Genomic DNA, 27,648 nt, shown 5'->3' on the forward strand with positions numbered 1-27,648 from the left:
GGACCCGAGCTAACGGGGGAGTTCCTACTCCCTCCCACACCTAGTCGTGACCGGGGAAAAGGGGATCCTGGGGGTTGAGCCGTCGCTGGGTGATTGGACCTTTAAGGCCCCCCGGCAGAGGCAACACACCCCTTTGGCCCCGGTTTCACGTAGACAGCACCCCTGGGCTGACCCACCCGGGGGAATCGGCAGTCGCCTTTTCTTATCTCCAGGGGTGGAAGCAGGGTCTAGCTTTTTAGAGCAGGCACGGGAGCAGCAAAAGTCTTATTTTGGAGCAGCTTTGGAGCAGAAAAATCCCATTTTCGAGCAGGTTTGGAGCAATTTAGGGGCTATTTCGGAGCAGTCTTGGAGCGCAGTGATGGTCTTAAATAATGCGGCTGAGCGCACTTTTATTAGCAAGTAATCCAAAAACTGCTACAAAAATAGAATTGGCCAGAATTGTTTAGGAGTGCAATAAACCAAAAAATTTTTCGCTGAACTTCCGCAAATAAAAATAGAAGGGCAGACACTAGAAACAGTAGTTGCCTTAGACAAGCTAATAATTTCAGTCGAAAACAGATGGAAAGCACAACATCATGGGGGAAAAGCTTTATGTGTACTGAACCAAACCATTGCACTTTGCTGCAACACCACTTACATAGATCACGACGACAATGTACAAGAGTAAACATCAGTGCCAAAAGAACCACAGGTGGCAATTGGCTTGTAGCACCTTGCCGCTAAACACAAAAACACAACCCAGCCACGTAATGAGATGTGCACACAAACACCATTTTCACAAGGATTCAGGTTGCCTTCATAGACTGAAGAGCCAAGTCCACTGCTTTGATTCGCTCAAGCACAGAGGGCAGTTTAGAGTTCACATCCCCCAGCAAAAAATCGCCACTCTCCACTTTGTCCATGTCTTTGGCAGCCAGACCTTCGCTTATCTCTTGTGAACTTGCAAGCAGAGCTTTGAGAGACGACAGTCGGTTTTGATGGAGGCTTGACTTCTCGTTGATCAGCTTCTTTCGCTCGCAGTGTTCACTTAGCTCCTCCTCCTCATGCTTTCGCTTCTGGGACGTCGCAGCGTTTTCTCGTTCAATTCGCTCCTGGTACACCTTGTGGGACTTTTCAACACTTCTTTGGATGTCCCTGGTGAGAGGCACCTTTGTAGCATCTCCACTGTACCTTTTCATAAAGTCCTTGGTTTGCCCAAGGCTAGAAATGCTTGCTATAGACAATGTGCTTCGATGGTGCACTGTCTGTTTGTTTTCACTAAACCCTCGTTCACAGTCTGCGTTACCGTGAGGTAGCGACAAGACTGCTTTCACAAGCTTGGTGACCTTCGGGTACTTAGCCTGCCCAGCAGGCGTCTGTAGTGAGAACACGCTCACCCAATGAGTGACTACATTAGGTGACGATTCTCAGTCACTGGTTTCACAGATCAGGGAGTTCCACTCATCGGTGAGTGATGACACATCGCAGGGTGGGATGACTTGGGGCAGAGAGTTAGCCACATAGCGAAGCGAAGGAGTCGTCGAACTCACTTCTATGGCTGGGTTTAAAAACCTTAAATGAAACAACAGCTTCCCCGCAGGGGCGCCTGCGCAAGTAGGCGTTTGGTGTCTAGCGACACCACGGACCCAAGCTAACGGGGGAGTTTCTACTCCCTTCCACGCCTAGCCGTGCGTGGCTTTGCCGTGTTCGGGGAAAAGGGGATCCTGGGGGTTGAGCTGATGCTGAGTGATTGGACCTTTAAGGCCCCCCGGCAGAGGCAACACACCCCTTTGGCCCCGGCTTCACGTAGACGGCACCCCTGGGCTGACCCACCCACGGGAAATTGGCAGCCGCCTTTTCCTATCTCTCTCTCCCTACATCTTCGTCTTTATCTCTCACTATTTATCTGTCCTGTCTTCTACTCTCTTCTGTTCACTTCCAATTTTTCTGGTGGCAAGGGTTAACCTTGTGTAATTACTCAACCTTGAGTAGTTATATTTGGTTATAGTGGCAATCTACGGCTGGCGTCTGCAGCCTTATGCTATTAATGGCTTCAGTGTCCCCTGGTTGGGCTCCATGGTGGGTGGTCGCCATTTCTGCCGAAAAAAGTACACTACTATGGGAACACCTGCATTTCCCCGTCTCCTAGATCGGAAGCGCTTAAGAGAGGACGCACCGATGAAATATCAATTTTCAGCCAACCCACACAATGCTTTCCAAAATTCTATGTAGTGCACTGCGAAAACCCAACAAAACAAGCCACAGCCATATCTCCATTCCTTGTTGCTAAATCTCTGACTGAGCTCTTTGGCCCAGGATACAAGGTTACAAAGATGGCTAGTGGAGACCTCCTTGAGCTGCCTGAAAAACACCACTATGAAAAACTTGGCACTCTCGTAGCATTTCGTAATACCCCCGTATCTGTTTCACCTCATATATCAATGAACACCTCACGTGGAGTTGTTTCAGAAGCAGACCTTCTTGAAATGTCTGAACAGGAACTGCTTGAAGGGTGGAAAGAGCAAAATGTCACAGATGTGAAACGAATCGTCATCAGACGCGATAACAAAGAAATACCTACCAAACATTTAATACTCACTTTCGCATCTAGCACACTGCCTTCATCTATATACACAAGCTACATCCAACTCAGTCCGTCCCTACATTCCCAATTCAAGACGGTGTTATAAATGTCAACGATTTGGTCATGGCTCGCAGAACTGCCGGGGTCAGGAAACTTGTGCAAGATGTGGTAGCCGCGGCCACCCATCTGATAACTGTTACTATGCCTCACTGTGTGAATTGTGACGCGGAACACGCAGCGTATTCGCGTTCGTGTCCTAACTGGAAGAAAGAAAAAGAAATAATCACTCTTAAAGTCAAAGAAAACATCACATTCAAAGAAGCAAGAAGAAGAGTGTCGCCATTTTACGGCTAAACATATGCTGATGCGGCGCGTCAGGGGGCAACGCCGCACCAGCCCTCTCCACTCCTTCGGCCAGCGCAGAGAGCGAGCCGTCGGCTGTGGTGCCTGCCCCCAAGGTGGTAGTAGTTCAGTCTACTCCACCTCCTAGCGAATTGAGGCCGGAGACTCCAGGGTCCTCTGGTCTCAAGGCCTCCCCTCACCAGGCGAGGCCTAAATTTCGAACCACCAGCTCGCATGTGCGGGCACCCAGTGCCTCTGAGGAGGCAATGGATACAACGGTACCCTTGGTACCAAAAGTGCGGCGCGGCTCCTTGGAGCGTGCCAAGAAAAATAAAAAACCAATAACGGGGCCGGACAACCGTCCTGCCACCTGAAATAACGAGCTCACTTTAACACAGGATACTCTGTATACACAGCAGCATCTCTTCTTTTAATATGCAGACAGAAATATTACAGTGGAGCATCCGAGGCCTTCTTCGAAACCTCGATGACTTACAAGAACTCCTCCATGAACACAATCCTAGAGTGCTGTGTGTACAAGAGAAACACTTAAAACGAACAAACACAAACTTTTTACGTAACTATGTAATCTTCCGAAAGGATAGAGATGATGCCATGCCACCATCCCGTGGTGTAGCAGTTATAGTTAGTTAAGGTATAGCATGTACACAATTACCCCTTCAAACTTCCCTCGAGGCGGTGGCTGTTCGAGCAGTTATTCTGAACAAACTTGTCACAGTCTGCTCTTTGTACATACCTCCGCACCAATGTCTTGAAAAACTTCAGTTCCAGTCTTTAATAGACGAACTACCTGAACCTTATCTGGTCCTTGGGGACCTGAACGCACATAATGGTCTGTGGGGTGACTCTCGCTGTGATGCACAAGGTCGTCTCATTGAACAATACCTCATTTCAGCAGGTGCTTGTCTGTTGAATAAGAAAGAGGCAACATACTATAACCTTGCCAACAAAACTTACTCTTCCATAGACCTCAGTATCGCATCTCCCTCACTTGTACCATTATTTCAGTGGAAAGTCATAAATAATCCATATGGAAGTGACCATTTCCCTTTAGTTTTGAGTACACCAATAATATATGAATGTCCTCCACTTGTTCCCAAATGGCTGGTAAACAAAGCCGACTGGTAACAATTGCAAAAGATTACCCACCCAAGTTGGACTGACATATGCAGTTTAGGCATAGATGAAGCTGTGCAGTACTTCACGGCCTTTCTAACTGACGCAGCAACCAACTGCATTCCACAAACATCTGGACTGCCCGGCAAACGACACGTTCCGTGGTGGAACACTGAGTGTCAGAATGCGCGAAAGGAACAGAACAGGGCATGGAGGTTGCTGCGGAACTTGCCGACAGCGGAAAACCTTGAGAGCTTTAAGAAAATAAAATCTCGAGGCAGGAGAACGCGTCAGCAGGCCAGAAAAGAAAGCTGGCACAAGTTTTTATCAGGGATAAATTCATATACACTAGAGGCTAAAGTCTGCAACATGGTCAGTAGGGTAGCAGGAAGACAAGTACACTCACTCCCACTCGTAAACACACAGGGTGACAGCCTGGTAGATCAAGCGAACTTCCTCGGTGCATACTACGAGCAGGTGTCTAGCTCGTCACACTACACTGAAGCTTTCCAAAGATACAAAGCAAAGATAGAAAAGCAGAAACTAGAATTCAAGTGCACAAATTACGAGGCATACAACCAACCTTTCAACTTAGCTGTACTACAAACATCACTAAACTCTTGCAGTAACTCTGCCCCAGGCTACGACCGTGTCACGTATGAAATGTTAAAAAACCTGCCGCTCAAAACGCGAAAAACTTTACTCTCTCTATACAATGCTATCTGGCTTTCAGGCACCATCCCTGCTTCCTGGAAAGAGGCTATTGTTATACCTATTTTGAAACAGGGCAAGGACCCTTCCTCAGTTTCAAGTTATAGGCCCATTGCGCTAACCAGCTGCCTTTGTAAACTTTTTGAAAAAATGATAAACCGCCGACTTTTACATTTCCTTGAAACACACAATCTGCTCGACCAATTTCAGTGTGGGTTTCGAGAGGGTAGATCCACCACCGACCATCTGGTGCGTATCGAGGCACATATCCAAGACGCTTTCGTCCACAAACAATACTTCCTCCCAGTGTTTCTCGATATCGAGAAGGCTTACGATACAACATGGCGTTTTGGCATATTTAGAGACTTGTCTCACCTGGGTGTGCGCGGTAGAATGCTTTCCATAATCGAGAGTTACTAGTCCAATCGGAAATTCCGTGTCCATGTGGGCAATATTCTCTCGCAAACATTTGTGCAAGAAACGGGAGTACTGCAAGGTGGTGTACTTAGTTGTACACTTTTTATTATTAAAATGAATTCCTTGCACCTGTCCATCCCCCGTGTCAGCGATGTACGAAAGAATGTTGTCAAGGCAAGGTTCAAATTTTAAGAAAAACTGTATTGTGCTAAGTTACAGGTGAATCGGCAGTGGTTACATGTAAAAGGAAACTGGACTCGGTGCAGGAGCTCGATCGGATACGTCCGACGCCACTCGCGTCTCGGCTCGCTCTGCGGTGCGTCGCTCTGCGATCCCGGCTCGAAGGCTCACTTTTTGTTTTTTGAATGTTCGTTGAACCAATGGGCAACCGCGTCGAGTGGACGCGCTCAGGGCTCGGAGTCCACGTTAACGCAGTGCAGCGTTTCTTGAGCAAGCACGGAGATGCTGCCAGAGAAGGAGGCGCTGCCGGAGAATGAGACACTGCCGGAGAATTCAGCTGTGCGAACTCGAGTGCCGCTGACACGGCCCTCCCGAAAATTGCGTTTGTCCTCAGGCGTGCGTGTTGTTAGATGGCGATGGTTCCGTAACTTCTAGGAGCGGCTCCTTATATCTACGAAGCTGCTCCACGTTCACGATCTTTTGGTTGATCATGCCCGGTGTGTGGGGTACTCTTTGGATCTCGGCCCTGTTTCCTCCGACGAGGGCCGTTATCTCGAACAGACCTTCATAGCGAGGGTCTATAGGGCCTCGAGCGCTCAACTCAAGCAGGACGAGGTCCCCCCGTTATGAACCTCGGAGTTCGCCGCTTCTTGTCGTATCGGACCGTTGTTTTGCGCTGACTCTGCAGTAGCCTCTCTCTTGTCTCCGCATGTCCCCTTGCCAAGTCGTGTAGTCTATGAGACTCGTCGATGTCTCCCTCGACTGAGGCGACCCCGCAGGCGTTTGGTGTGTAGCGACACCACGGACCTGAGCTAACGGGGGAGTTTCTACTCCCTCCCACGCCTAGCCGTGCGTGGCTTTGCCGTGTCCGGGGAAAAGGGGATCCTGGGGGTTGAGCCGACGCTGGGTGATTGGACCTTTAAGGCCCCCCGGCAGAGGCAACACACCCCTTGCCCCGGCTTCACGTAGACGGCACCCCTGGGCTGACCCACCCAGGGGAAATCGGTAGTCGCCTTTTCCTATTTCTCTCTCTCTCTACATCTTAGTCTTTTCTCATCTTTAAATCTATCCTGTCTTCTTCTCTCTTCCATTTACTTCCGATTTTTCCTGGCGGCAAGGGTTAACCTTGTGTATGTGCTCTGTCTTGGGCACAATATATTTGGTTATAGCGGCTGTGTACAGCTGACGTTGACATGCCTCATATAAATTTAGGACTTGTCACGTCCCCGTGTTGGGCTCCATGATGGGCGGCTGGCATGGCTGCCAAACTCATATTTAGTTTATGGCTTTTTCTTCTCTCCCTTCATTGCACGATCGTCCTCTCTCGAAGAGAGGGCGCACCGAAGACTTTTGCAATTATTTCAGCAAACCAAAAGAAACCTTTCCCCGCTACCATGTAATCCATTGTAAAACCGCTGAAAAGAACGCCAGAACTATTTCGCCTTTCGTTGTTGGACCAGGTTACCAGGCTACAAGAATGGCCAGTGGGGATCTCCTCCTCGAGGTAAAAAGTCAGAGCCAGTATGAAAACCTCTCAAAACTAGAATCGTTTGGAAACATACCTATCTCAATTACACCACACCGCTCACTCAACACTTCCCGAGGCGTTGTATCTGATCAAGACTTGCTTGACCTGACTGAAGGTGAGCTCCTCGAGGGCTGGAAGGACCAGCAGGTGACACAAGTACAAAGAATCAAAATTAGGCGTGATAAGAAGGAAATCCCAACAAAACACATAATTGTGACATTTTGCACCAGTACCCTGCCTGAACATCTCGAAACAGAATACTTGAAGTTGAATGTGAGACCCTACATTCCCAACCCACGACGGTGCCGGGTACAAGGCTACCAAAATGGCCAGTGGAGATCTACTCCTTGAAATACGTGACAAAGACCAATTCAATAAACTGAACACCCTCACAACGTTTGGAGACACACCCATCAGTATAACGCCGTCCATTAAATCATCGCCCGCAGGGGCGCCTGCGCAAGTAGGCGTTTGGTGTGTAGCGACACCACAGACCCGAGCTAACGGGGGAGTTTCGGCTCCCTCCCACGCCTAGCTGTGCGTGGCTTTGCCGTGTCCGGGGAAAAGGGGATCCTGGGGGTTGAGCCAATGCTGGGTGATTGGACCTTTAAGGCCCACCGGCAGAGGCAACACACCCCTTTGGCCCCGGCTTCACATAGACTGCACCCCTGGGCTGACCCACCCAGGGGAAACCGGTAGTCGCCTTTTCCTATTTCTCTCTCTCTCTACATCTTAGTCTTTTCTCATCTTTAAATCTATCCTGTCTTCTTCTCTCTTCCATTTACTTCCGATTTTTCCTGGCGGCAAGGGTTAACCTTGTGTATGTGCTCTGTCTTGGGCACAATATATTTGGTTATAGCGGCTGTGTACAGCTGACGTTGACATGCCTCATATATAATTAGGACTTGTCACGTCCCCGTGTTGGGATGCATGGTGGGCGGCTGGCATGGCTGCCGAACTCACATTTAGTTTATGGCTTTTTCTTCTCTCCCTTTATTGCACGATCGTCCTCTTTCGAAGAGAGGGCGCACCGAAGACTTTTACAATTATTTCAGCAAACCGAAAGAAACCTTTCCCCGCTACCATGTAATCCATTGTGAAACCACTGAAAAGAACGCCAGAACTATTTCGCCTTTCGTTGTTTCCAAATGCCTCACCACTACACTTGGACCAGGTTACCAGGCTACAAGAATGGCCAGTGGTGATCTCCTCCTCGAGGTAAAAAGTCAGAGCCAGTATGAAAACCTTTCAAAACTAGAATCGTTTGGAAACATACCTTGCCCCGCAGCGGTGGTCTAGTGGCTAAGGTACTCGGCTGCTGACCCGCAGGTCATGGGTTCGAATCCCGGCTGCGGCGGCTGCATTTCCGATGGAGGCGGAAATGTTGTAGACCTGTGTGCTCAGATTTGGGTGCACGTTAAAGAACCCCAGGTGGTCAAAATTTCCGGAGCCCTCCACTACGGCGTCTCTCATAATCATATGGTGGTTTTGGGACGTTAAACCCCACAAATCAATCATTGGAAACATACCTATCTCAATTACACCACACCACTCACTCAACACTTCCCGAGGCGTTGTATCTGATCAAGACTTGCTTGTTCTGACTGAAAGTGAGCTCCTCGAGGGCTGGAAGGACCAGCAGGTGACACAAGTACAAAGAATCAAAATTGGGCGTGATAAGAAGGAAATCCCAACAAAACACATAATTGTGACATTTTGCACCAGTACCCTGCCTGAACATCTCGAAACAGGATACTTGAAGTTGAATGTGAGACCCTACATTCCCAACCCACGACGTTGCTTCAAATGCCAGCGTTTTGGTCACGGCTCTCAGAGTTGCCGCGGCCAACTCACCTGCGGAAAGTGTGCCACCACAGGACACGCTACGGACGAGTGTAAGGTGGAGGATGGGGCCCACTGCACAAACTGCGATGGTGCCCATCGCGCATACTCCCGAACCTGTCCAACATGGAAAAAGTTAAAAGAAATCGTTACAATCAAAATCACACAAAACATTACTTTCCGAGAAGCCCGTCAACAAGTATCTGGTATTTTCACAAACAAACCATCGTTCGCCGATGTAGTGCAACAGGGGGCAGCACTACAACGGCCTGCGGCAACTGCCAATGCCAGGCACAGTGTGCCCAGGCAGTCGCCAATGCCCCCACCCACGGCGGGAACAGCCAAGGCTGTCCTGCCACTCGTCCCCACGGCGACAACCACAGCCGCTGCAAGCTCTTGCAGCGGCCAGGGTATCCCAGCACCAAAGGAGGTTCCTTCGACCTCTAGCCCAAGAGGACCGAAGGTTTCGCCCCCCGAGGTGAAGGAGACCCCAGGGTTGGCCGATATGAAGGCCTCGTCTCACCAGGCGATGTCCCAAGCCCAAAAAATCAGCTCGCAAATGCGGGCACGCAGTGCCTCTGAGGAGGCAATGGACACCACGGTACCACTGGTGCAGAAAGATCGGCGTAGCTCTCTGGAGCGCGCCATAAGAAATAAAAAGCCAATAACAGGGCCCGGCGACGGCTCTGTCCTTTGAGTCTCAACGCTTAGCTTAAGAAGCAGACACACCCATTTTTCCTTACACACAACACTACGTTACCTCCAATATGGCAACAGAAATAATACATTGGAACGTCAGAGGACTCCTTAGAAACCTCGATGATGTTCAAGAGCTCTTTTGCAAACATTCGCCGAAAGTGCTGTGTATACAGGAAACTCATTTAAAATCTAAAAACACGGATTTTTTGCGTCGGTATGTTCTCTTCTGAAAGAACAGAGATGATGCTGCGGCATCATCCGGCGGTGTAGCCATTATTGTTAATCAAAAAGTAGCATTCACACATTCACCACTGCAAACAACACTAGAGGCAGTGGCTGTTCGAGCAGTTCTTTTCAACAAGCTCGTCACCATCTGCTCTCTGTACATACCTCCAGACCACCGTCTTGGAAAACTAGAATTCGAGTCCTTAATAGACCAACTACCCGAACCTTATCTGGTCCTTGGTGACCTGAATGCTCATAGCAGTCTATGGGGTGATTCTCGCTGCGATGCACGAGGTCGTCTCATTGAACAGTTCCTTTTTTCCTCCGGTGCCTGTCTGTTGAAAGGAAAGAGGCAACATATTATAACCTTGCCAACAAAACCTACTCTTCCATAGATCTCGGCAACGCATCTCCTTCACTTCTACCATTACTCCAATGGAAAGTTCTAAATAATCCCTACGGAAGTGACCATTTTCCTGTTGTTTTGAGTACACAAACACCATACGAATGTCCTCCACGAGTTCCCAAATGGCTTATACACAAAGCCGACTGGGAAGAGTTTCATAACAATGCTCAGTTATGTTGAACTGACATATGTGGACTAAGCATAGATGAAGCTGTGCAGTACTTCACAGCTCTCCTTATTAACGCAGCTGGCAAATGCATCCCACAAACATCTGGACAGCCCGGCAAGCGACACGTCCCATGGTGCAACACAGAGTGTCGTAATGCGTGAAAGGAACAGAACAGGGCATGGAGGTTACTGCGAAACTCGCCGACAGCGGAAAACCTTGAGAGCTTTAAGAAAATAAGGTCTCAAGGCAGGAGAACGCGTCGGCAGGCCAGAAGAGAAACCTGGCAGAAGTTTTTGTCAGGGATCAATTCATACACGCAGGAGGCTGAAGTCTGGAACATGGTCGGTAGGATAACAGGAAAACAAGTACACACACTTCCACTCGTAAACACTCAGGGTGATACCTTGGAAGATCAGGCAAACTTCCTCGGGGCACATTTTGAACGGGTATCCAGCTCATCCCACTATACTGACACTTTCCAAAAATACAGAACAAGATTAGAAAAGCAGAAACTCGAACACAAATCCACTAGATACGAAACATATAACCAAGCTTTCAGTCTAGCGGAGCTCCGAACAGCTATAAACTCCTGCAGTACTTCAGCCCCAGGTTCTGACCGTGTGGTGTATGAAATGATAAAAAACCTACCAGCAGAAACACGAAAAACCTTACTTTGTTTGTACAATGCTATCTGGTTTTCTGGCACCTTCCCTACCTCCTGGAAAGAGACTATTATTATTCCCATTTTGAAAGAGGGCAAGGACCCTTCTTTAGCTTCAAGTTATAGGTATATTGCACTTACAAGCTGCTTGTGTAAAGTCTTCGAAAAAATGATAAACTGCCGACTAGTACACTTTCTTGAAACAAACAATTTGCTCGACCCATTTCAGTGCGGGTTTCGAGAGAGTAGATCCACCACAGACCACCTTGTTCGTATCGAGGCACAGATCAGAGACGCCTTTGTCCATAAACATTATTTTCTCTCTGTGTTCCTCGATATCGAAAAGGCTTATGATACAACATGGCGTGTCCGAATTCTAAGAGACCTGTCACACCTTGGCGTGCGCGGAAGAATGTTTCATATAATCGAAAGTTACCTGTCAAACCGGACATTCCGTGTCCGTCTGGGCAGTGTGCTCTCTCAAACATTTGTCCAGGAAACAGGCGTGCCACAAGGTGGTGTGCTTAGTTGCACACTTTTTATCATCAAAATGAATTCTTTGCACTTGTCCATTCCCCGCAATATGTTCTATTGTACATATGTCGACGACGCTCAGCTTGGCTTCAAGTCGTGCAACTTGGCCATGTGTGAGCGGCAGGTTCAGCTGGGTTTAAATAAGGTCTCGAAATGGGCAGATGAAAACGGATTTCGACTTAACCCACAAAAAAGCACGTGTGTCTTGTTCTCTCGAAAGAGAGGCATGCACTCGGAACCTGACATTCGACTGAACGGGCAACGTCTGTCCGTCAAAGCCGAGCATAAATTCTTAGGCTTAATCGTGGACAACAAGTTGACCTTCGTACCCCACATAAAGTATTTAAAAACAAAATGTTTAAAAGCCATGAATGTTATAAAAGTGTTGTCTCGTACTACGTGGGGTAGTGACAGGAAATGCCTCATGAACCTGTATAGAAGCCTAATTCGCACCCGCTTAGATAATGGGGCCATTGTTTATCAGTCTGCGACTCAAAGTGCTTTGAAGATGCTGGATCCCGTGCACCATTCGGGCATCCACCTTTCTACGGGTGCTTTTCGCACCAGCCCCGTAGAAAGCCTTTACGTTGAGTCAAATGAGTGGTCGCTTCATCTGCAAAGAATCTACATGTCCTTTGTATATTTCCTTAAGGTGAAGGCAGACAAGAGGCACCCCTCATACTCTACTATTAATGACTTGTCGAGCTCCATTCTTTTCCAAAACAGGCCTTCAATGAGGCAGCCCTTCTCAGTTCGCCTGAAGGGTCTAGCTGAGGACACTGCAGTGTCACTCGAACACAGTTTAATGGCTCCTGTAGCATACCCGCCACCGTGGCAGTGACAGACTATAGATTGCGATGTGTCTTTTTTAGAAGTTACTAAACATGCGCCCATTGCTCATATTCGAACATACTTCTTGGAACTTCAACACAAATACACACGTCCTGAGTTTTTTACAGATGCCTCTAAGTCTAACTCCTCTGTGTCCTACGCTGCTGTTGGCCCTTCCTTTTCGGATGCTGGCCCTCTACATCCAGGCACAGGTATCTTCACAGCGGAAGCTTACGCGATACTTGTGGCAGCTAAACACATGAAACAATCAGAAATACAAAAAGCAGTAATTTATACAGATTCCGTCAGTGTGGTAACGGCTCTGCACAGTCCTTAAAAACAAAAAAACCCTGTCCTCGTTTCACTTTACTCCATTTTATGCACCCTCTACACACTCAACAGACATGTTGTTGTTGCTGGGTGCCAGGGCACCGTGAGATTCAAGGCAACGTGATGGCGGATCAGCTTGCTGCATCCGCCCACGAAAGCACCGCCATTACACCGACATCAATCCCGGCCCTTGATCTTAAGCCGTCTCTCAAACGAAAACTCAGGGACTACTGGCAGAGCAAGTGGGATACACACACACAAAACAAACTACACATTATCAAGCCACACCTTGGCCATTGGCCACCAGTATCAAAATCACGTCTAACAGAGGTAACACTAACAAGACTCAGGATAGGACACATATACACGACAAACACACATCTTTTGTCCGGTGGTGATCCACCATTGTGTGACAGATGTGGTGAACCATTAACCGTCCTTCACGTGTTAATCCAGTGTAAACACTTGGAAACTATAAGAAAACAGCATTTTCCATTACCCTACCGACAACATATACCTTTACACCCTGCAATGTTCGTTGGTAGGGAACCGCTTTTTAGTCATAAATCATTGTTAGCGTTTTTAAAAGAAATTCGTAATTTTCATATCATATACCCGGGCATCCCATAGCACGACCTCTCCAGGGAGGTTTTTGCTGCGGTGGCTACACAGGAACGCACTTGCCTCACGGCCCTTGCACGCAAGGGTATGAACCAGTGAGGCACTTGTGCTAATGCCATACATATACACCATCGTTTTTTATTATCACCATCTTTTGTTATCTATTCACACCACACACACCTTTCACGGCATGGTCATGATTTTATTACTTGTATGTTTTTACCTGCCTTACCGCGAGGAATTTTATGGCCCTTATACAGCCGCTAATCACAATCATTGTCCACATTCCTTGTCGCATGAACTGGCGCTCTTTGGCCATCAAATGGCCCTTGCGCCAAAAAACACCATATATCATCATCATTATTCGCACCACACACACCTTTCACGGCATGGTCATGATTTTATTACTTGTATGTTTTTACCCGCCTTACCGCGAGGAATTTTATGGCCCTTATACAGCCGCTTATCACAATCATTGTCCATTTTTTTTAGCAAGATGAACTGGCGCTCTTTGGCCGTGAAACGGCCCTTGCGCCATAAAACATCAAACATCATCATCAACTGACGCTCTTTGGCCGTGAAATGGCCCTTGCGCCATAAAACATCAAACATCATCATCATTATACCGCTCAAAGTTGATGTGCCGGCACTCTTGCGAAACCGTTACAGGGAAGGCAGCTTCTTCGTCCCTTTTCGCCCTATGGGCTGAGTTAGCGCCCGTGCCTACGCGCTGTGCATCCCTCGGGGTCGCTCCAATTAGGCGATCTCTTCCATATGGTGTTTCCGTTTTGTTCTTTTTAATACATTTTTTTTCTGATAGCCGAATAGCAAGAGCCATGATGCGCCACAGCATAGGTCATTGGCGGCCAACTGGGACGAGAAAATCACTAACGGACACTGCGAAATTAGCGAGGGCCAAAAGGACACCAAGCTGGACGTACCTTGAGCAACTACTGCCGGCACAAGACCTGCAAACGGTAAAATAAACGCTGTGGGCAGAATATGCCGCGCTAATAGTTATATGTGAATTATTGCAATTAGATAAAGCCCAGCTGTCACACTCCTGCTAATCAAAGTGGCTTGTTTCTCTACACAGAACACGCCAGCTGAACTTCGGTCGCGTCGCCTGATAACGCAACTGCAACGAAGAAGATGGGATTCGCAGTTTTGTAGGTCACTCACCCGGGACGCAGAGGAATTTTCGTCAACTATAACGCAATGCGTACTGTAACACGACGCGTGACAGCAGCTATCAAGCCCACACCGCTAAACCTCTGGTAACCAACTTCACGGTCAGGGGCACGTGACACCGCTGCACAAAATTCGCAAGCACAGCAAATCCGCGCGCCTAAAAAAAATGCCGCTTTTCAGTAAGCCTCTATGCGACTTCGAAGTAGCATAACCATTTAAGGCATGAGCATTTTGTCGGCAGTCGAAGAGGCCGAGGGAGGGGAAAATTCCCGAGAGCCGTAAGATAGGACTCACCTGATAGCGAAATCCACAACTCTTGTTCGCTGGGCAGCTTGGTGGGAAACCTCCGACACAATGGTGACTCGAAGCAGTGAAGTTAACGACACCTTGTGCAAACGTCTGGTGGCATAATGTCCGAATTCACGCAACCACAGGTTAGCTGATCAGAATAGAGCAACGAATACACGTCCTGGTGTCGCAAATCGCCGTTCAACATGGTCGTTTCTAACTAGTCCTCGATGCGACGTTTTGCCGTGACAAGCGTACATGTTGCCTGGCGAGCGTCAGGAATGCGCGACCTTGCAGGGACCGCGTTATTGAGGCGCCACGTACATACATCACGTGACCACGTCGAAGAGATGTTATCGCGAGCCGGCGCGCGGCTGTGTTCTGGTATCGCAAGGAGAGCCACGCTCGGAGGAGTTTCTCGTTGAAACAATGTCAAAACCATGCTTTGCGATTGTGGTATAAGCTCGCTGTATTCACTACACCTCCACTGCAGTACAATATCCCTTGTACTTGAGAATAAGACAGTTCCTAGGAATGGTGAGCCTGTTGTAGTTAACTTTCACATACAAAAACATTATACAGTCTAAGACAAAATTACACGAAAAGGAGTAACGGAGTCTAATAGGCGCGCGTGATGAACGGATAGACCGTTGAGGAGCAACCACAGAGGGAAACGTGCAGCGCGAAACCACTTAGTCTCCACTAGGATGAAATGCCCGAGCATTGCAGACATCGCGAAAAGCGGTTCCAAGGTGACCAAGCCTCCTTCTACTCAGAACCCATGTCCTTCTCCTCCACTGATGGCACAGTCTTTCCCCGTATTTGCCAGCGGCGGTCGCGTAGCGTCGCGCTCGGAGTGCTCGATCAGGGCCGCCTGGATTCGATGATCTAAGAATTACGACGTGGTGCTTGTGTGTACGCCTGGATGAGCGCGGGCTGCTGCTTTAGCGTTTCGCTGCACCCATGAAGTCTGGAGCAAGCCTTGACAGGTCACCACGCCGCGCTGTATATCTCTGGCTACAAGATAGTCACGACAAACACACGACAGCAAATGTTGGGACGGCCGAAATGACGACCGAGAAGACAGCAGGCCTATCGGATGTAAACTTCAGTCCGACTCAGGGCAGAAAACAGCGCTGGATTCCAAGGCAAGTAGGTTATATTCTTGTTTCTACTCTACTTGCCGCGTGTGTGATACGGATCGCGCTTGCCGTCAACGGGCTCGGTCGTGTTGTATATCGCACGCACGAAATGCATCGCGAAGGTCAGCTTCGGCGTCTTCAGTTCGCCTGTGCTTTGCAACGGCCTGGAAATTGGCCGCCATTGCCGTCGGCCTCCTGTACGCTTGCTCATCGAGGGCTCGCCTGTCTTCGCCGCCGCGATGAGCTCCGTCAACACCACCTAGATTTTTTAAGGCCCCTCCACGGCTCCATGACGTCACCGCACTACGACGGCTCTGGAGGTTCGGCTTGCGCGTGCACACAGCTTTCCGACGCAGTTCCGCGTGCGCCTGAAGGCTTTCGAAGCTGAGGAAGGGCCAGTGACGTTTTTTTTTTTCAGTCGGCTCCAATAAACGTTTTACTCGGTCGCAGAATCGTGGTTTAATTGCACAGAGTTTAAATGAATGTTTCTTCTGGTTTCCTTGATCGTATAACGAGTAACATTCAGGCATATCATTACTGATTTTGTATCGATGCGCAGGTGTACGAAAACACGTTCGTAATAATTTTTAAGGACCACGCACGCGATTTTGACAAGTCATGTTTTATTTTAGGAAAAAGAAACAGCCAGCAAAAGGTTATCAAACTGCTACAACAATAACTCATATGAAATACGTGAAGGCTGCCACAAATTTCTCAGTACACACAAGAAAAGATGCAGAATATGAAAATACATTACGTGAAGGCTGCCACAAATTTCTCAGTACACACAAGAAAAGATGCAGAATATGAAAATACAATGAAAAATCAGTTTCTAAACTCTCGCATAAAAAAAGAACACACACGACGTATAGTGGATGGATGGGGCAGCCTAACATTACCGGTACTGCGCAAGAATCTATAGGCATGCGGAGAAATTGTAAATAAAATGCTCGAAAGTACCAGGAACTCTGGAGAATACCGAGATTGCTTGCTATGCCTGACGAGAAGAAGAGAAACTTGCTCTTTCAAAAAACGGATGGCATTGAGTCGTTCAACATCTGCCAGTTCACAGTTTGAGGCATCTTCAAGCAGAGAAAATGCCAACTTGAGCAAACCCTCAATTTTGTCTTCATGCTTACAGGAAAGTTCTCCATGTAAGGACTCTACAGAATCTAGCAGGCGTGTCAAACAACGAATGTCGTTCACTTTGTGAGGGATGGCACCAATGCCATCAATCGTAGTAAGCTGCACATCTTGGCAATGAACTTTCACCGTGAGATCCTCTAAGACCGTTATTGACAGCAAAACACGAGGGGCGTCTTCAAGAGCAAGATTCAGAAAATGAATGCACGCAGGTCTAGAAATAACACTCCAAAAGTTCGAAAGCTTCATTTGAGGAAGGCATTCCAGTAGAGCCTGGAAGGTGTCAAACTTGTGCTTTGTTTCCTCCTCCTCATGTGTCTCAAGTGAATTGGCGATGGCTTCTCGTAAAGAGGCTGCTTCAAGGCGCATCCTTTTCTCAGCGGGCGCCTCTCGCGACGTAGCGGCGGGCGCGGAAAGGTACGCTGGACAGTTCGGGAATACACTGGGAACGGCGTCGGAGCTGAGTCGAGCGATCTTCAGTTTTGCCTCGACGACTTTGCCGGTTTTTGAGTCCACATACTTAGAGGAAGTCAGAATGTCTGACTCTCTAAAGTGCCGCTCGCAGACCTGTAAAACCAAACCCAAATAATGTTAGCGTTATTAAGACAGTTAATTTCATGAGCGAAACAGCAAATTCATAACTTAAAACTAGCATAGTTCAATACGTCACCACAAAAACGTCGCGCAATAAATATCACGCGTTTTAGACTTACCACTGAGCGCTTTCCGGGTTCAAAGTCGGCACGCGGAATGGCTTTCAACCACCTCCTCCTTCTGTCGGCATCAGCTGGGAAAGTGAAGACTCGCACAGTCTTTTCTCCGTCGTAATTCCCGCGGCAGCCGGGAACACAACAGTGCCCAGGCATTTTCACAAATCACTCAGTAACTGTCACACAGGCACACATCACTTTCTCGGACGTTGTCCAGTAGTTCCCTTCAAGTAATCACGGCCGTCAACAAAGCTTCAGCAAATGGCAAGGAAAGAACGGAGAAACAGCACGTAATGCATATGAAACGCACGTGCCACGGTGCAAACAAAGCACTCAAATGAAAAGAAAAACACGACGATGGTGATGTTTACAGCAATAGTGATGCCCTTTCTGAAATGCTTCTTTCGAAAGATTACAAAAAAAACTACTCAATTTAACTTTTAAAAATTACACAGTTTAAAAAAAATAAAACAAAATACTCCTCACTTTTTTTTATATTTTTTTTATTTTCTAAAAGAGTTAAATTAAGTATTTTTCATTTTGTCTACGAAACCATGGCTCACAGTAATCAGCATGAACGGCGGCTGGCTGCCGCTCGAGCAGGAACGGCAGCCGCTGCCGTCAGATGGCGCTACCGCACCGGTTGCTCCCGCCGTCGTAGTGTGGTGACGTCACGCGTCAAAGGAGAATTCGTGGAGGGGCCTTAAAAAATCTAGGTGGTGTTGGCTCCGTGCTGACGATATTGGGCTGAGACCTCGTTGCTGTACACAGGGAGTCGTTGAAAACACGTTGCGGGTTCTCGTAAGGAGCTTGGTTGTAGAGTGTCGCGCACTGTAAGTGCGCCAGCACGGGCTGGCGGGCTTTTGCTAGGGTCGGAACTCACTGAAAATTGGTCGCCATTACAGTTGGCTTTCCTGCCAGTCGGTGTCAAGAAGCTTGGAGTCGTCCGCTGGCCGTGGCGGCAGACTCGCGTTTGCGCGCTGCACTCGCTCGAGTTTGTGGAAAATGGCTGCATTACGGTTGATTTCTGCGGCGCTAGCTCCAAACCTGCTCGGCGCTGTTCGTGACGGCGTCCAAGCCTACGCTCGCTCTCCTGTTCGAAATTCGCTGGAGGCAGACAGTCCGCGTGTAAAGCGGTGCTTGGTCTCGCATTCGCTCGCTTAGGACTCGCCGACTTGTTAGCGGCACGGTGGTTCGCGGAGTTGTGACTGCGGCCACCTCTCCTAAGCTGTTGCGCTACAGGGATCGAAATGAGTCTTTGACGATGTTGGACATCACGGTGAAATTATTAACATGTCATATCTCACATATGTTTTCATTTCACCTTCCACGTATTTCTCATATGCATTTGTATTCATCCTCTGTCACGTGCGACACACTTCTTTAAATACTTGTTGTGCAGCCGTGGGCACACACCGAGCTGAAGACTGTGCGCTTGCGTCTGCGATGCCTGTCATCTATCGCTCCAGTCGGAGGAGCTCCCGAAGGAGTGAACAACATTTGACAACGAGACTGGACTTGTACACTTCAAAATGAATTCACTTAAAAGAATGGAGAAACTCCATGTGTATGTAGAAAAATAAAAGATTTCTATGTGTGACTTTTGTCTTTCGTTGTTGCCGTGAATGTGAAAGCAGTTACACATAGGTGGCTGGCACCTTTTTCGCGTGTTCTTTTCTGCGGAATTTGTTGCTCACTGTGCAGGAAAACAGGCGAAAAAGTATTAGGCCTGGCGGAAAATAAACAAAAAACAATGTTTGAACTGGGGACAAAAAGTTCATCCGATTGGAGTATTTGAGTGCATGAACCATTTGTCCGGCAAGGTGCAAGTGTGAGGACTAACGGTTGCCCAGTAAGGTGTAAATGTGGGGATTAACAGTTGCTCTATAAGGTGCAAATGTGAGGACTAAATGTTAGCTCTTTGGAGTGAACTGTGGGACTAACGGTTACTCACTAAAGTGTAAATATGTGAACTAAATCTTAGTTCCTTGAGGGGACTAAGTGTTAGACCCGGTGCCGTTAGTCCTTAAAGGGATTAATCATTTTGCCAGCCCACTAGTCCCCAATAGGACAAATCACACACCCTTTTAACACCCTTTTGCCTTAGAGTGTAAGTACATCATAAAATTATACGTACGCGCTGTTTGACTGACGAGATAAACTCACGTATTCAGTTGTGCAAAGCACGTGCACGCAACTTTTTTGCCTGCGATTCCGACCACTTTTTTACTGTGAAGCAAATAAAACAGAAAAAATCTTCCTTACCGAGAATAAAATTAAAAGATTGTGCACCAGCTCTGTTAATTTCAACGCACTTGGTTTTTGTTGTTGTTGTTTTTGTGCGCGCAATCTGACAACACTGAAATGCTTGATGATAGGACATATGAACTTTCACGTCAGAGGGATCACAATAATTGCAAAAATTTCTGCGAGCTCATATCAACGTGTGGAACTCACCGTTACATCGATACTGGTTTCAACGACATATCAGTGATGATATTTATATGGAACCACCAATGTGTATATGCTCTCTTTGGCACAACAACTTGCTTACAGCAATGCCGCTGTGCCGCATTATCAATTATATCAAACAGGTGTGACTGCTTTGTGTTCGTGCCAAAAAAAAAGGCAGTTAATGCGCGTGGCGTGAATCCTCGAAAACGAAGAACAAAACGAGAAATGTTTGCGTCTAAACACCCCTCTAGAATTACGAGGGACACCGACCGTGTGGTAGTGGTCTCTAGAAATTTCACTATCTGCCATTTAAAGAGATAATGAATAAAATTTATGAAAAATTGATGAATATACAATAGTTTTGTTAGGATGGCGGGCCTGTTCCGCTAAACAAAGTTCACATATTGTAATTTGGTTGTATTTTTGGCAGATTGTCATCGCGTGGCGGAAGCACGTGACCATTGCCGTCACATTCTCCGAGGCGCACGTAGGGTGCAGATATTCAGACCATTTTCTTCCCTTGTTCCCCCTCTCCTTTCATCCTACTCTTCCCTTGCACAAAAGCGCTGATGCTTTAGCTCCAAGCTGGGAGCATTACTCGCTGCCAGTGAAATTTGTAGTAGGGTTGATCCACGCCAAACATACCAGCTATTTTGGCGACCACCTCCAATCGATTCGAAGAAATATCTTGCTGATTTACTGCATTGAAAGCATTGAATCACTAGGATATTTCAAGAAAAATATTGTGGTCATGTGAGTGCTTTCCGAATTTATTCAAATGTCCTATGGCTGTTGTTCACGAAAAAAAATTGGTTTTTGAAGTGTCACTTCCTCTTTCAATACCAAATTTAGTTTATATAATAAGTAATGGTGACGGTGCAAGGTGTTTTAAGCTAATCATTATTAGTGCAATTTTTCCGCCACTCACACGACAAAAATTCAGCCGAAAGGGTTATGTTCCCAGTTTATATATTGCATTACTGCTCTTTTAACGAATATTTGAGCAATTATTAATTACTCCATAGAAGGTATATTTTGCAAAAAAATTACCTTTGCACCTGCGGCACTTTACGCAATGCTAGGACATTTGCCAGCAGTTCAGCTGGGTTAATTCGTGTAGAGTCGGTTAATCGAATTAAGAAAGCCCGATCTATAAAGGATGATATGATTCATACGCCAGCTTTCTCTTCATAAAGAGAAGTGTCAGTCGCTATCACAATGGATGTTTCTTGATTGGCCAAATGATCTTCCAAAATGCCATTTACATACTGATATGGTAAATTTTTTGCATTCTGGGGATACATATCTCGTCAAATTCAATCCTAATTTCATCTACAGTGTTGAGCACACAAGTTTCCCAAAGGTTAACTTTTAAGGGCAGGAGAGCTTGGCATAGGCAGCGGGAGCCCCAGTCTCATCACACATCCCGCCACCAGTGCCCCATCAGCCTCTTCTGTTGGAGTTTGATGTCCAGGATACTCCAAATAACCCTCAACAGTCAAGTGCTGGGGCCTGTCTAGCTATACCTGACTGCCTGCAAGCCCTTGTTTCACAATGTGAGGCCGACAGACGAGCCCTTATGTAAGATTTTAAAAATCGCTTCGCTACCCGCTTGCTACCTCTTGAGGCCACCCTCGCCCAACGTGCCCCGACGGCGGATGTCATAGCCGACCTAGCTGAGCGGCTCTCTGTCATTGAGGAGCAGTCTGGCCTTCAGCAACGTGTCTCTAGCGCGGTCGAACGAAATGTTCCTCTGTCAGCTCAGCCTCAGTTTTTCGGAGCAACCCTTCCACCGCCTACCTTCGATAGCACCACGTCGTGGGCAGTATTTTCAGTGCAGTTCGAGTCCTTTGCTGCCCTGAATAGCTGTGCAGTTGAAAATAAAGCTCTGGTGATTGTTGTGGAGCTCCGTGGCGCCGCCGTCGAACACCTCAAGACTCTCAGTGGCGTACCAACTCTTTGGCGAGTGGGGGGGGGGGGGGGGCTAAGCTACCACCGCATTCGTCAATATATATATATATTGTCACGCACCAAGATCCGTAGAGACAAGACAGGAACAGCAGGGCAGAAAGACACGAGCTTGTATCTTCAGAACGAGGCGCTAACCACACTACTTCTTCGTTCTCTTTGCCCTTTTTGGCTCCCTAGGGCTTTCCGGCTCACAACTCTAGGTGGCATTATTCCCCCTCTCCTTAGAGCATCGACTCGATGCTCATACACAAGGGGACGGCAGGGCCGATAAAGAAAAAAAGAGAGAGAAATGGTACCTATAGTGCAAAGGGCATATGCAGGTGCAAAAAAAATTGTCTGAGGTTGGTCATAAGAAAAAAAAACCATTAACCGAGTTCACAGTTCGTTCGATACCCAACGCACAATGTCAAAAAAAAGGAAAAAGTTTGCTGCCCGGGCACAATAAGGCGAGTATCACCGCGTAATATAAGGTTTTAGGCGGACGACATGCACAATCTCTGTTCGTGGTGAGTGGCGTTGGGTCGTTGCCGAGCCTCCGTCTGGAATAACTTCGTAGTTGACCTCGTTCAACCGCCGTAGTACTTTGTAGGGTCCGAAGTACTTGCTCAGGAGTTTTTCGCTCAGACCTCGCCGTCTAACATGAGTCCAAACGCACACTTGGTCGCCAGGTTGATCGGAGACTTGCCGATGGTGGATATTGTACCTTCGGGCGTATTCACATTGCTGCGATCTGATGTGCACGCGAGCTAATTGACGTGCTTCCTCTGCACGCTGAGTGTAATCGTCGACATCAAGAGTTAGTAGCTCTTGCTGGTCGATGTCACAAGGAATCATAGCGTCTAGCATGGTTTGCACGTCTCGACCGTAAACGAGGCGGAATGGTGCTAACCTTGTCGTTTCCTGGGTTGCAGTGTTGTACGCAAACGTTACGTATGGCAGAATTTCGTCCCATGTTTTATGCTGCACATCCACGTACATAGAAATCATGTCCGCCAGCATTTTGTTCAGCCTTTCTGTTAATCCGTTACTCTGGGGGTGGTGTGCGGTTGTCTTGCGGTGGTTAGTGTAACTGAGCTTGAAGATGTCGTCCAACAGTTTTGCCGTAAACGGTGTCCCTCGGTCAGTGATGGTGAATGACGGGGCACCGTGACGAAGCACAATGTGGTGCATGAAAAACTGGGCCACTTCAGATGCTGTACCGCGTGGCAATGGCTTCGTTTCAGCGTAACGCGTCAAGTAATTAGTTGCGACGATGATCCACTTGTTTCCAGAGTGAGACAAAGGAAACGGTTCAAGGAGGTCCATCCCAACTTGGTCAAACGGCGTACGCGGTGGATCGATGGGTTGTAAGAGGCCTGCAGGCTTTACAGATGGTGACTTGTCACGCTGACATTCGCGGCATCCTTTCACGTAGCGTTTGACACAAGCTGCGAGTTTTGGCCAGAAATATAGCTGTCGAACCCGGTCGAGCGGCCGTGAGTATCCCAGATGGCCGGATGTCGGCTCATCGTGGCAGGCTAATAGGATGTCATCACGAAAGTCTTGAGGGACGACTAAAAGGTAAGATCTGCCGCCAACACCGGTGTTTTTCTTGTATAATATGCCGTGTCGTAAGCAAAATGAGGGCAACGTACGGGAAAGTGGACGAGGAACAGACGCGGTGCTGCCTTCTAAATGATCGATGATGGGCCTCAACTCGGGGTCCGCTCGTTGCTTACTGAAGAGGTCCGCCCCACTGAGAGTCCCCAGGAAGGCGCTGTCGTCTTCTACAGCTGTATGGTCGGATTCCAGAGGTGCCCGTGATAGCGTGTCGGCGTCTTCATGCTTTCTACCCGACTTGTATACGATGGTGACATCGAACTCCTGAAGTCGCAGACTCCATCGTGCTAATCGCCCAGAGGGGTCTCGGAGGTTAACCAACCAACATAAAGCGCGGTGATCAGTCACAACTTTGAATGGGCGCGCATAGAGATAAGGCCTAAACTTTGTAATCGCCCATATTACCGCCAGACATTCCTTCTCTGATGTTGAATAGTTGGTTTCGGCACGTGACAGAGTGCGGCTCGCGTAGGCAATCACACGTTCGATCCCATCTTGTGTTTGCACCAGGATAGCTCCGAGACCAATGTTGCTTGCGTCAGTGCGCACCTCTGTGTCAGCGTCCTCATTGAAATGACCGAGTACAGGAGGGGATGACAATCGATGTTGCAGTTCCGCAAAGGCAGTCGCTTGTTCGTCAGTCCACTGAAATGGGGTGTCGTCACGCGTAATTCTGATAAGAGGCTCCGCAACCTTAGAGAAGTTTTCAATAAAGCGGCGATAGTATGCGCAGAGTCCTAGAAATCGCCGAAGACTTTTTTTGTCTGTCGGAGCTGGAAAAGTGGCCACAGCGGCAGTCTTCTCGGGATCGGGCCGAACGCCTGTAGCACTCACAACGTGACCCAAGAACTTCAGTTCATTGTAGCCGAAATGGCACTTCTCAGACTTGAGGGTAAGGTCAGCGGATCGTATGGCTTCAAAAACTCTCCGAAGGAGACGAAGGTGCTCGTCAAACGTTTCTGAAAAGACAATGACATCATCTACATAGACGAGGCAACTTTTCTACTTGAGGTCAGCGAGAACGGTATCCATCATTCGTTGGAATGTGGTCGGAGCGGAACAGAGGCCGCACGGGAACACTCGGAATTCACACAGGTCGTCAGGACTTACAAAAGCCGTTTTTTCGCGGTCATGTTTATCGACTTGATCTTGCCAATAACCACTTTTGAGGTCGATTGAGGAAAAGTACTTTGCTCGCACCAGCCTGTCCACTTGAGGCAACGGGTACACGTCTTTCTTTGTGACGTTATTCAGCTTCCTATAACCGACGCGAAAGCGAAGTGTACCATTTTTCTTCTTTACAAGGACCACTGGCGATGACCAAGGGCTGCTTGATGGCTGTATTACACCGTCTTGAAGCATTTCCTTCACTTGCTTTTGAATCGCGCGTCGCTCGGTTGGTGAAACGCGGTAAGGCTGCTGCCATAAAGGGTGCGCGTCACCGTTGGTGGTAATACGGTGTTTGGTAATCGTTGTTTGACGGATTCTCGATGAACGTGCAAAACAGGCGTGGAATTCTATCAACAGGTCATTAAGTCTTCGTTTGTTTTTGTCAGAAAGCATTGGATTTATATCGACGCCCCGGAGAGGTGCTTCGGCATTATCGGTTGCCTTGGAAGCAAAACACTCAGTCACATTGGTTACTGGGTAGGCATAGGCAATGACAGTACCAGGGAAAAGGTGTCGGCGCTCGTAGCTAAAGTTCGTAACAAGTACCTCGCAGTGGCCAGCCTGTAGGTCTACTAGGCTTGGTGCTACGCAGAGACCTTGGGAAAAGAGTAGGAATCGATTGCTCTCCGCCACCATTTCAGCGTGTGCTGATTTGTTACACGCCCCTTGAACCATAACACTTGAGCGCGGTGGTATCGTCACAGCATCGTCAATTACCCGCACACATACTCGATCATGGCTGGGATTATGCTCTGGTGTGGTGCTTTTTGTCGAGAACGTGACGAGGCGTTGTCGAATGTCGATGATAGCACCGTGCTCCCTCAGGAAGTCCATGCCAATGATCAGGTCTCGAGAACACTGATGGAGAACGCTCAAGATGACAACGAAGGTAGAACCACGAATCTGTATTCGTGCTGTGCAAATGCCGAGTGGCATGACGATGTGCCCGCCAGCAGTACGAATTGGCCTGAGGTTCCAAGGCATCGTCACTTTCTTTAGGAGAGCAGCCTGTTTTTCACTTATTATAGAAAAATCCGCACCCGTGTCAACTAAAGCACTGACTTTGCGACTGTCGAGCAGCTTTGTAATGTCTATCTAATGAAATCTTTCCGGAACCAGCTGGTGTCGTCATCGTCGGAGAATCGTCAGTTTGCGGAAGCGTCGGTAGGAGGCCTTGAGCTTGTCTAGTATGAGCGGCCTCGCCCTCGAAGGTCGCTGTGGTTGGTTTTCCCATCGTGGACTGGGTGACCGACCCTGCACCACGCTCGAATACGTGTGGGGATTAGGAGAAAATCGCCGCGGTGACGGGGAGCGTGACTGGTGCAAGGATGACGAAGTTCCGCGCTGTTGAGCCACGTACTCTTCAATTTCAGGGGGCCGCTGACCGAACCTCGGTGGTGGTGAGTTCGTCGAAAATCCGTGTAGTTCAAGTTGTCGGTAAGGACACTGTCGGTACAGGTGCCCAGCTTCACCGCAGTGGAAGCAGGGAGGACGTCGATCTGGCACACGCCAGACGTCTGACTTCCCCGAGATCAGGCGAGGTGCGCTGTAATATGGCGCCGCTTGGACAGTCGGCAGCATGGCTGGGGCCACGGTGGGATGCCGAATTGCAAGCATAACAGGTTGCCGCAAAGCTTCAGCATACGACATGCGAGGAAAATAGAGAAGTAACAAGTTCTAACCAACACTGCTGAAGCAATTGTTGAAACTTGCAAGTTGTCGCGCCGCCTGGAATAAATAATAAATAACAAGAAACTGCCATTTTTAATATTTTTGTGTTTTTATGTTGCACCAACCTTTTTTAGTTATTGTATACGCCAGCACATGACGGCTGAGTCAGCAAAATCTCACAGGTTTTCACGATGGTGTGTTGGGCTTTTCTCAACTCTGGAGAGCTCCGCTAAACGGGGAAAGTTGGCTAACTCCCGGTGCATTTCAATCCGCTGAGCGGAATGGTGGGCTTGTGGGTTCGCCATGTGCGCATTTATGCTTAAATTGACTGGAGTCAGGCGGTTGCTGTGCATCGCGAGCACGTTTGATCGCGTGTTTTCTTTTCCTTTTTCTAGAGGCCACAGGTATGTGAAGTAACAAGTTTGTAGTCTTCGGCGGCAATCTTCTGTGATGCCCAGGAGCAAACTTTGTCATTAGCTTGGCACTCGAACACAATATTTTTTTGGTGAAATTCGACAATGACGACGACATGGGAGAAAGGAACCATGGATACATTCGTCGGCATCATCCGCGTGCCCACGCTGCGGGGATCTGCAGGGATGTTGGTGATGGTAGGAAGTACAAACTTCGTGATCTAGACCCTCCGTGCGAACAGAGGAATGCCTTAGCTATTCGATATTACACTCGGGAACAAAGCTGCGGTGACGATAATCCTAAATGTTTGGCCGTTGAATGTCAGTGAATAAATATGGAAAAAAAATATTTTTTCGCAGAATTGTAATCGGCTCCTTTGAAGTGAGTGGTATATGCTCTTTGTTCCCATTGGAGTCTGATTGCGCCTCGCTGCAGTGTCGTCGTGTGGCACGGAATTTGTACCCTTCTTTCGTGTGATTGTCAGCGTCGTTCTGTACCTCCCCGTTCTGCGCAGCTGTTCCGAGTTGTGTGCCTTATCCGTGGCGCAGTATCACACCGCAGTTAAAGTTAGGGTGTGGTGGCGCAGCCGCAATTTTTTTCGAGGGGGGGAAGGGTTATATGATTCAGCGATACGTTATGCGTGCGTTTATATGTGCGACTTTATATGTGACCGCGCGTAGACGTGAGGGAGCTCAGACA

At 48.1% G+C, this 27,648-nt stretch overlaps 1 protein-coding gene across 1 annotated transcript; it reads right to left on the reverse strand.

Moving 5' to 3' along the window:
• Nucleotides 1–785: 785 nt before the first annotated feature.
• On the reverse strand, nt 786–18,134 carry LOC119169506 (uncharacterized). The gene is made up of 4 exons (XM_075885212.1): nt 17,674–18,134; nt 16,679–17,527; nt 14,682–14,786; nt 786–1,184 (listed from the first exon to the last, which is right to left on the reverse strand). The coding sequence occupies exons 1-4, from the start codon at nt 17,824–17,826 to the stop codon at nt 786–788; spliced, it is 1,506 nt and encodes a 501-aa protein (XP_075741327.1). The 5' UTR covers nt 17,827–18,134.
• Between the last annotated feature and the right edge of the window lie 9,514 nt (nt 18,135–27,648).

Source organism: Rhipicephalus microplus, chromosome 2 (assembly GCF_043290135.1).
Source record: "Rhipicephalus microplus isolate Deutch F79 chromosome 2, USDA_Rmic, whole genome shotgun sequence".
NCBI lineage: Eukaryota > Metazoa > Arthropoda > Arachnida > Ixodida > Ixodidae > Rhipicephalus > Rhipicephalus microplus.